Source organism: Pristiophorus japonicus, unplaced genomic scaffold, assembly GCF_044704955.1.
Source record: "Pristiophorus japonicus isolate sPriJap1 unplaced genomic scaffold, sPriJap1.hap1 HAP1_SCAFFOLD_3622, whole genome shotgun sequence".
NCBI lineage: Eukaryota > Metazoa > Chordata > Chondrichthyes > Pristiophoridae > Pristiophorus > Pristiophorus japonicus.
This window is the reverse complement of record NW_027253459.1, coordinates 1-10,339: the sequence shown is the minus strand read 5'-3', so window position 1 is coordinate 10,339 and position 10,339 is coordinate 1. Positions and strand designations below refer to the sequence as shown.

The 10,339-nt window shown below is 55.2% G+C and overlaps 1 protein-coding gene across 1 annotated transcript; it reads left to right on the top strand.

The window, feature by feature from the left end:
• Positions 1 to 213: 213 nt before the first annotated feature.
• Positions 214 to 10,001, top strand: LOC139250275 (histone deacetylase 6-like; the record flags this gene model as incomplete). The annotated part of the gene is made up of 4 exons (XM_070872771.1): positions 214 to 303; positions 1,774 to 1,880; positions 8,119 to 8,186; positions 9,830 to 10,001. Coding segments are annotated over 4 exons (437 nt in total), but the record flags the coding sequence as incomplete, so codon positions are not given.
• Positions 10,002 to 10,339: the final 338 nt, after the last annotated feature.

The window sequence follows — 10,339 nt, the reverse complement described above, 5'->3', positions numbered from 1 at the left end:
TATATTTAAGACAGAGATAGACAGTTTCTTAACCGATAAGGGGATAAATGGGCGGGCAGGGAAGTGGAGCTGGGTCCATGATCGGATCAACCATGATCGTATTAAATGGCGGAGCAGGCTCGAGGGGCCGAATGGCCGACTCCTGCTCCTATTTCTGATGATGTTATGTTGATGATGACTGTTGTAATGTGGGATATGTTCTGTTTTCCCCAGGGAGGGATGGCCGCCACTCCAGCCTGTTTTGCCCAACTGACCCACATGCTGATGCCCCTCGCTGAGGGCAAGCTCCTGCTCTCCTTGGAGGTAAGGCACCAGGTACCTGAGGGGTGTGTGGGGGGCGGGGGGTAAAGGGGGAATGGGCTTGCGTTTGCTCCCTGCCCGGGGTGGGGTGGGTACAGGCCTACAACCGTGCTATGGATCTTTATCCAGTCAACCAGGCAGGACAGTGACGCCCACCACAGTGCAATATCCGGCCAGTCGGGCAATCATCGCTGAAGAAAGCTCACTCAAATCGCGACGAAGGCAGTGTTTTTTTCCGGGGCGGTGGGGTGGGGGAGAGTATTTGATCTCTAATGCTGAAGTGTGATTGGAAGTCCAGCTCTAATTGATCCCCTCTCCACCATCTCCCACTGTATCAGCTCTGTCACTGTCATAACACCATAAGAAATAGGAGCAGGAGTCGGCCATTCGGCCCCTCGAGCCTGCTCCGCCATTTAATATGATCATGGCTGATCCGATCATGGACTCAGCTCCACTTCCCTGCCCGCCCCCTTATCCCCTTATCGGTTAAGAAACTGTCTATCTCTGTCTTAAATATATTCAATGTCCCGGCTTCCACAGCTCTCTGAGGCAGCGAATTCCACAGATTTACAACCCTCTGAGAGAAGAAATTCCTTCTCATCTCAGTTTTAAATGGGCGGCCCCTTATTCTAATACCATGCCCCCTAGTTCTAGTCTCCCTCATCAATAGAAACATCCTCTCTGCATCCACCTTGTCGAGCCCCCTCATAATCTTATACGTTTCAAGAAGATCACCTCTCATTCTTCTGAATTCCAATGAGTAGAGGCCCAACCTACTCAACCTTTCCTCATAAGTCAACCCCCTCATCCCCGGAATCAGTCGAGTGAACCTTCTCTGAACTGCCTCCAAAGCAAGTATATCCTTTCGTAAATATGGAAACCAAAACTGCACGCAGTACTCCAGGTGTGGCCTCACCAATACCCTGTATAACTGGAGCAAGACTTCCCTGCTTTTATACTCCATTCCCTTTGCAATAAAGGCCAAGATACCATTGGCCTTCCTGATCACTTGCTGTACCTGCATACTATCCTTTTGTGTTTCATGCACAAGTACCCCGAGGTCCCGCTGTACTGCAGCACTTTGCAATCTTTCTCCGTTTAAATAATAACTTGCTCTTTGATTTTTTTTCTGCCAAAGTGCATGACCTCACATTTTCCAACATTATACTCCATCTGTCAAATTTTTGCCCAACGTAGTGCGGAGTGGGGGGGGGGGGGGGAAGAGGACAGAAACTGATTCGCCTGTGATTCCCCACGTGGTCGATTAGCCCGCCGACAATTGGGGGAGGTACCGGAGGGCCGCCTCTGAGCCCGTGGCTCAGCGAGGGCGGGGAAACATATCCCCCGTCGTGTCCCCTATCGATATCCCCCCACCCCCCACCCCCACACGGGGCCGAGATCAGGCGCTCGGAGGCCCAATGGTGGTGGTGAAGTCCTCGTTTAACCAACTCTTCTGTCCTCTATGTTTGGCAGGGCGGCTTCAACCCGCGGTCCATGGCGGACGGCGCCTGCGCGTGTCTGAAGGTGCTGCTCGGTGACCCCTGTCCACAGCTGGAGCCGACCCTCAGCCCCAGCGAGAGGTAAGAGGTCATCGTGTGTGGTCATTGCCCGAGGCGATCGTATCAAACAAGGCCACACCTCCCCCGTCAAACAAACCTCCCCGTCTGCCCCAGCCTCACCCACCTTCTCACCTTCTCCCCGTCTCCCCCAACCCCACCCACCCACCCTCTCCCCGTCTCCCCCAACCCCACCCACCCTCTCCCCGTCTCCCCCAACCCCACCCACCCTCTCCCCGTCTCCCCCAACCCCACCCACCCACCCTCTCCCCGTCTGCCCCAACCCCACCCACCCACCCTCTCCCCCAACCCCACCCAGCAACCTTCTCCCCGTCTGCCCCAACCCCACCCACCCACCCTCTCCCCGTCTCCCCCAACCCCACCCACCCACCCACCCTCTCCCCCAACCCCACCCACCCACCCTCTCCCCGTCTGCTCCAACCCCACCCACCCACCCTCTCCCCGTCTCCCCCAACCCCACCCACCCTCTCCCCGTCTGCCCCAACCCCACCCACCCACCCTCTCCCCGTCTCCCCCAACCCCACCCACCCACCCACCCTCTCCCCCAACCCCACCCACCTTCTCACCGTCTCCCCCAACCCCACCCACCTTCTCCCCGTCTCCCGCAACCCCACCCACCCACCCTCTCCCCGTCTCCCCCAACCCCACCCACCCTCTCCCCGTCTCCCCCAACCCCACCCACCCTCTCCCCGTCTCCCCCAACCCCACCCACCCTCTCCCCGTCTCCCCCAACACCACCCACCTTCTCATCTTCTCCCCGTCTCCCCCAACCCCACCCACCCACCCTCTCCCCGTCTCCCCCAACCCCACCCACCTTCTCCCCGTCTCCCGCAACTCCACCCACCCACCCTCTCCCCATCTCCCCCAACCCCACCCACCCTCTCCCCGTCTCCCCCAACCCCACCCACCCACCCTCTCCCCGTCTGCCCCAACCCCACCCACCCACCCTCTCCCCCAACCCCACCCACCCACCCTCTCCCCGTCTCCCCCAACCCCACCCACCCACCCACCCTCTCCCCCAACCCCACCCACAACCCCACCCACCCACCTTCTCCCCGTCTGCCCCAACCCCACCCACCCACCCTCTCCCCGTCTCCCCCAACCCCACCCACCTTCTCCCCGTCTCCCCCAACCCCACCCACCTTCTCCCCGTCTCCCCCAACCCCACCCACCCACCCTCTCCCCGTCTCCCCCAACCCCACCCACCTTCTCCCCGTCTCCCCCAACCCCACCCACCCTCTCCACGTCTCCCCCAACCCCACCCCCCGTCTCCCCCAACCCCACCCACCCTCTCCCTGTCTCCCCCAACCCCACCCCCCGTCTCCCCCAACCCCACCCACCTTCTCCCCGTACCCCACCCACCCACCTTCTCCCCGTCTCCCCCAACCCCACCCACCTTCTCCCCGTCTCCCCCAACCCCACCCACCCACCCTCTCCCCGTCTCCCCCAACCCCACCCACCCACCCTCTCCCCGTCTCCCCCAACCCCACCCACCTTCTCCCCATATCCCCCAACCCCACCTACCCACCCTCTCCCCGTCTCCCTCACCCCCACCCACCTTCTCCCCATATTCCACCTCCCCACCTCCCCACCTCCTCCCTCAACCCCACCTACCAACCTTAGTTTGATGGGGACAGTGTAGAGGGAGCTTTACTCTGTATCTAACCCTGTGCTGTACCTGCCCTGGGAGTGTTTGATGGGACAGTGTAGAGGGAGCTTTACTCTGTATCTAACCCCCTGTACCTGCCCTGGGAGTGTTTGATGGGACAGTGTAGAGGGAGCTTTACTCTGTATCTAACCCCCTGTACCTGCCCTGGGAGTGTTTGATGGGACAGTGTGACGTCACAGCCAAGGGGATAAGTGATTGGCTGGTGATTGGTGAGTAGTTTTTCTTTTCTTTATCAGTAGGTAACCTTTAGCATTTTGTTGCCAAATTAAGTTTATCTAAGGGTTAAGTCATGGCAGGAGAGCTCGGACACGTGTTATGCTCGTCCTGTACTATGTGGGATGTCAGGGACCCTCCCAGTGTCCCTCACGACTAAATGTGCAGGAAGTGCATCCGCCTGCAGCACCTGACAGACCGCATTGCGGCACTGGAGCTGCGGGTGGATTTACTCTGGAGCATCCGCGATGCTGAGGATATCGTGAATAGCAAGTTTAGTGAGTTGGTCAGACCGCAGGTAGAGGTTACACAGGCAGATAGGGGATGGGTGACCAACAGGAAGAGCAGTGCAAGGAAGGTCGTGCAGGGGTCCCCTGCGGTCATCCCCCTGCAATACAGATACACTGCTTTTGGTACTGTTGAGGGAGATGACTCATCAGGGGAGGGCAGCAGCAGCCAAGTACATGGCACCGTGGCTGACTCTGCTGCACAGGAGGGCAGGAAAAAGAGTGGGAGAGTGATAGGGGATTCAATTGTAACGGGAATAGATAGGCGTTTCTGCGGCCGCAATCGAGACTCCAGGATGGTATGTTGCCTCCCTGGTGCAAGGGTCAAGTATGTCTCGGAGCGGGTGCAGGACATTCTGAAAAGGGAGGGAGAACAGCCAGTTGTCGTGGTGCATATAGGTACCAACAATATAGATAAAAAACGGGATGAGGTCCTACGAGACGAATTTAGGGAGCTAGGAGCTAAATTTAAAAAGTAGGACCTCAAAAGTAGTAATCTCAGGATTGCTACCAGTGCCACGTGCTAGTCAGAGTAGGAATCGCAGGATAGCTCAGATGAATACGTGGCTTGAGGAGTGGTGCAGAAGGGAGGGATTCAAATTCCTGGGGCATTGGAACCGGTTCTGGGGGAGGTGGGACCAGTACAAACCAGACGGTCTGCACCTGGGCAGGACCAGAACCAATGTCCGAGGGGGAGTGTTTGCTAGTGCTGTTGGGGAGGAGTTAAACTAATATGGCAGGGGGATGGGAACCTATGCAGGGAGACAGAAGCAAAAGATAGAAAGAAGAAAAGTAAAAGTGGAGGGCAGAGAAACCCAAGGCAAAAAACAAAAAGGGCCACATTACAGCAAAATTCTAAAGGGGCAAAGTGTGTTAGAAAGACAAGCCTGAAGGCTCTGTGCCTCAATGCGAGGAGTATTCGGAATAAGGTGGACGAATTAACTGCGCAGATAGCAGTTAACGGATATGATGTAATTGGCATCACGGAGACATGGCTCCAGGGTGACCAAGGCTGGGAACTCAACATCCAGGGGTATTCAACATTTAGGAAGGATAGACAGAAAGGGAAAGGAGGTGAGGTAGCGTTGCTGGTTAAAGAGGAAATTAATGCAATAGTGAGGAAGGACATTAGCCTGGATGATGTGGAATCGGTATGGGTGGAGCTACGGAATACCAAAGGGCAGAAAACGCTAGTGGGAGTTGTGTACAGACCACCAAACAGTAGTAGTGAGGTTGGGGACAGCATCAAACAAGAAATTAGGGATGCGTGCAATAAAGGTACAGCAGTTATCATGGGCGACTTTAATCTACATATTGATTGGGCTAACCAAACTGCGGTGGAGGAGGATTTCCTGGAGTGTATTAGGGATGGTTTTCTAGACCAATATGTCGAGGAACCAACTAGAGGGCTGGCCATCCTAGACTGGGTGTTGTGTAATGAGAAGGGACCAATTAGCAATCTTGTTGTGCGAGGCCCCTTGGGGAAGAGTGACCATAATATGGTAGAATTCTTTATTAAGATGGAGAGTGACACAGTTAATTCAGAGACGAGGATCCTGAACTTAAGGAAAGGTAACTTCGATGGTATGAGACGTGAATTGGCTAGAATAAACTGGCGAGTGATACTTAAAGGGTTGATGGTGGATAGGCAATGGCAAACATTGAAAGATCACTTGAATGAACTTCAACAATTGTACATCCCTGTCTGGAGTAAAAATAAAACGGGGAAGGTGGCTCAACCGTGGCTAACAAGGGAAATTAAGGATAGTGTTAAATCCAAGGAAGAGGCATATAAATTGGCCAGAAAAAGCAGCAAACCTGAGGACTGGGAGAATTTTATAATACACCAGAGGAGGACAAAGGGTTTAATTAGGAGGGGGAAAATAGAGTACGAGAGGAAGCTTGCTGGGAACATAAAAACTGACTGCAAAAGCTTCTATAAATATGTGAAGAGAAAAAAATTAGTGAAAACAAACGTAGGTCCCTTGCAGTCAGATTCAGGTGAATTTATAATGGGGAACAAAGAAATGGCGGCCCAGTTAAACAAATACTTGGGTTCTGTCTTCACGAAGGAAGACACGAATAACCTTCCGAAATACTAGGGGACCGAGGGTCGAGTGAGAAGGAGGAACTGAAGGATATCCTTATTAGGCGGGAAATTTTGTTAGGGAAATTGATGGGATTGAAGGCCGATAAATCCCCGGGGCCTGATAGTCTGCATCCCAGAGTACTTAAGGAAGTGGCCCTAGAAATAGTGGATGCATTGGTGATCATTTTCCAACAGTCTATCGACTCTGGATCAGTTCCTATGGACTGGAGGGTAGCTAATGTAACACCACTTTTTAAGAAAGGAGGGAGAGATAAAACGGGTAATTATAGACCGGTTAGCCTGACATCGCTAGTGGGGAAAATGTTGGAATCAATTATTAAAGATGAAATAGCAGCGCATTTGGAAATCAGTGACAGGATCGGTCCAAGTCAGCATGGATTTATGAAAAGGAAATCCTGCTTGACAAATCTTCTAGAATTTTTTGAGGATGTAATTGGTAGAGTGGACAAGGGAGAACCAGTGGATGTGGTGTATTTGGACTTTCAAAAGGCTTTTGACAAGGTCCCACACAAGAGATTAGTGTGCAAAATTAAAGCATATGGTATTGGGGGTAATGTACTGACGTGGATAGAGAACTGGTTGGCAGACAGGAAGCAGAGAGTCTGGGTAAATGGGTTCTTTTCAGAATGGCAGGCAATGACTAGTGGGGTGCCGCAGGGCTCAGTGCTGGGACCCCAGCTATTTACAATATACATTAATGATTTAGATGAAGGAATTGAGTGTAATATCTCCAAGTTTGCAGATGACACTAAGCTGAGTGGCGGTGTGATCTGTGAGGAGGACGCTAAGAGGCTGCAGGGTGACTTGGACAGGTTAGGTGAGTGGGCAAATGCATGGCAGATGTAGTATAATGTGGATAAATGTGAAGTTATCCACATTGGGGGCAAAAACACGAAGGCGGAATATTATCTGAATGGCAGCAGATTAGGAAAAGGGGAGGTGCAACGAGACCTGGGTGTCATGGTACATCAGTCACTGAAAGTTGGCATGCAGGTACAGCAGGCGGTGAAGAAGGCAAATGGTATGTTGGCCTTCATAGCGAGGGGATTTGAGTATAGGAGCAGGGAGGTCTTACTGCAGTTGTACAGGGCCTTAGTGAGGCCTCACCTGGAATATTGTGTTCAGTTTTGGTCTCCTAATCTGAGGAAGGATGTTCTTGCTATTGAGGGAGTGCAGCAAAGGTTCACAAGACTGATTCCAGGAAAGGCTGGACTGACATATGAGGAGAGACTGGATCAACTGGGCCTTTATACATTGGAGTTTAGAAGGATGAGAGGGGATCTCATAGAAACGTATAAGATTCTGACGGGACTGGACAGGTTAGATGTAGGAAGAATGTTCCCGATGTTGGGGAAGTCCAGAACTAGGGGTCACAGTCTAAGGATAAGGAGTAAGCCATTTAGGACCGAGATGAGGAGAAACTTCTTCACTCAGAGAGTGGTGAACCTGTGGAATTCTCTACCACAGAAAGTTGTTGAGGCCAGTTCATTGGATATATTCAAGAGGGTGTTAGATATGGCCCTTACGGCTAAAGGGATCAAGGGGTATGGAGAGAAAGCAGGAAAGGGGTACTGAGGGAATGATCAGCCATGATCTTATTGAATGGTGGTGCAGGCTCGAAGGGCCGAATAGCCTACTCCTGCACCTATTTTCTATGTTTCGTATCGAACCCTGTGCTGTACCTGCCCTGGGAGTGTTTGATGGGACAGTGTAGAGGGAGCTTTACTCTGTATCTAACCCCCTGTACCTGCCCTGGGAGTGTTTGATGGGACAGTGTAGAGGGAGCTTTACTCTGTATCTAACCCCCTGTACCTGCCCTGGGAGTGTTTGATGGGACAGTGTAGAGGGAGCTTTACTCTGTATCTAACCCCCTGTACCTGCCCTGGGAGTGTTTGATGGGACTGTGTCGAGGGAGCTTTACTCTGTATCAGGCGTTAATACTGAAGATGCCTTTTGTTGTAGTGCTATGGAGTCGATAGGCGCTGTGATCACCGTGCACCGCAAATACTGGATGTGCCTTCGGAAACACGGTGAGTAATTAAAGGGGAAATCCGTGTGTTAAATTGTACCGAATCTTGGTTAGATCACACTGGGAGCACTGTGCACAGTTCTGGTCACCATATACCTGGGTTAGACCACACTGGGAACCCTGTGCACAGTTCTGGTCACCATATACCTGGGTTAGACCACACTGGGAACACCGTGCACAGTTCTGGTCACCATATACCTGGGTTAGATCACACTGGGAGCACTGTGCACAGTTCTGGTGTCCATATACCTGGGTAAGACCACACTGGGAACCCTGTGCACAGTTCTGGTCACCATATACCTGGGTTAGACCACACTGGGAGCACTGTGCACAGTTCTGGTCACCATATACCTGGGTTAGATCACACTGGGAGCACTGTGCACAGTTCTGGTCACCATATACCTGGGTTAGACCACACTGGGAACACCGTGCACAGTTCTGGTCTCCATATTATAAAAAAGGATATAGAGTCACTGGAGAGGGTGCAGAGAAGATTTACAAAGACGATACCAGAAATGCGAGGGTATACATATCAGGAAAGGATGAACAGGCTGGGTCTGTTCTCTCTGGAAAAGATTAGGTTGAGGGGTGACCTAATAGAGGTCTTTAAAATGATGAAAGGTTTTGATCGAATGGATACAGAGAGAGTGTTTCCATTTGTGGGGAAGAGCATAACTAGAGGCCATCAATATAAGATAGTCACCCAGAAACCCAATGGGGAATCTCCTCACCACTTGCTGCTCCCCCTCCCCCCTTGCCCCTCCCCCCTTGCCCCTCCCCCCTTGCCCCTGCCCCCTTGCCCCTGCCCCCTCGCCCCTGCCCCACCCCCCCTGCCCCCTCCCCCTCCCTCTCCCTGCCCCTTCCCCCACCCCACCCCTTCCCCCTGCCCCACCCCCTCCCCCGTCCCCCTCCCCTGCCCATCCCCTCCCTCTGCCCCTCCCATTGCCCCTCCCCCTGCCCCTCCCCTTCCCCTCCCCTCTGCTCCTCCCCCCCGCCCTTCCCCGTCTGCCCCATCCTCCCTCTCCCCCCTCCCCTCTCCCCCCTTTCTTCCGCTCCCCGTCACCCCTCCCCCTCCCTCTCCCCATCCTACTCCCCTCCACCCCCCCCACCGCCCCGCCCCACCCCAGCGTCTCCTACTCAAACCGCAGGATTTAGTCTCCCTCTTCCTCTGCTCTCCCACCTGAGCCCCGCCCCTCTGCCATTGCCTGGATCTGTTCCTGAGGAGCCGCCGAGCTATTCGACTGCGGCAGGCGGCGCGGCGGCCCCGTCTCCGAGCCCTCGCCCGTTCGTCTTCGCGGCGGCCTCCTGGGGATGGTTGAGGAGGTCGGGGAGCGGGTTTTTTGGGGCCCTGTTGAAAGGTCGCTCCCTTTCCCAATCCGGGGGGGGCAGTGCGACGGCCATCGACCACCTCCACCGACTGATTGAAACCGCCGCAAGCTCGTCGCGGCCTGCAACGGGTTGTTTCGGGGGGGTGCGGGAAGAGGTCGGGGGGGCTGGGTGGTGGGGGTGCGGGAGGGTTTGTGTGTGTATCCTCGTTGGCGATCTCGGTAACGAATGGATGGATGTGTGTCGCGCTGGCTGGCTCCAGGGCCGGAAGCACTCAGCTTTTCTCTCTCTCGCTCTCTCTCTCTCCCGGCTGCACAGAGGCGAGCTCGTTCCCCGAGCAGCCACAGAACGTCCACGAGGAGGAGCCGGAGATCGCGGTCGAGGAGACGCTGGACCGCACGATGGCGGAGGTGCTGAGGCCACTGCCCGCCCATGAGACGGGGCTGCTGTACGACGAGCGCATGAAGCAACACTACAACATGTGGGACCTGTGAGTGAGCGGATGGTACCGCCCCCCCGCCCCCCCCTCGGTAACCCCCCCTCGGTAACCCCCCCCCTCGGTAACCCCCCCCCCTCGGTAACCCGCCCCCCCCCTCGGTAACCCCCCCCCCGCCCCCCCCCCCTCGGTACCCCCCCCCTCGGTAACCTCCCCCCGCCCCTCCCCCTCGGTAACCCCCCCCTCGGTAACCCCCCCCCCTCGGTAACCCGCCCCCCCCTCGGTAACCCCCCCCCGCCCCCCCCCCTCGGTACCCCCCCCCCTCGGTAACCTCCCCCCGCCCCCCCCCCCTCGGTACCCCCCCCCCCTCGGTAACCCGCCCCCCCCCCCCC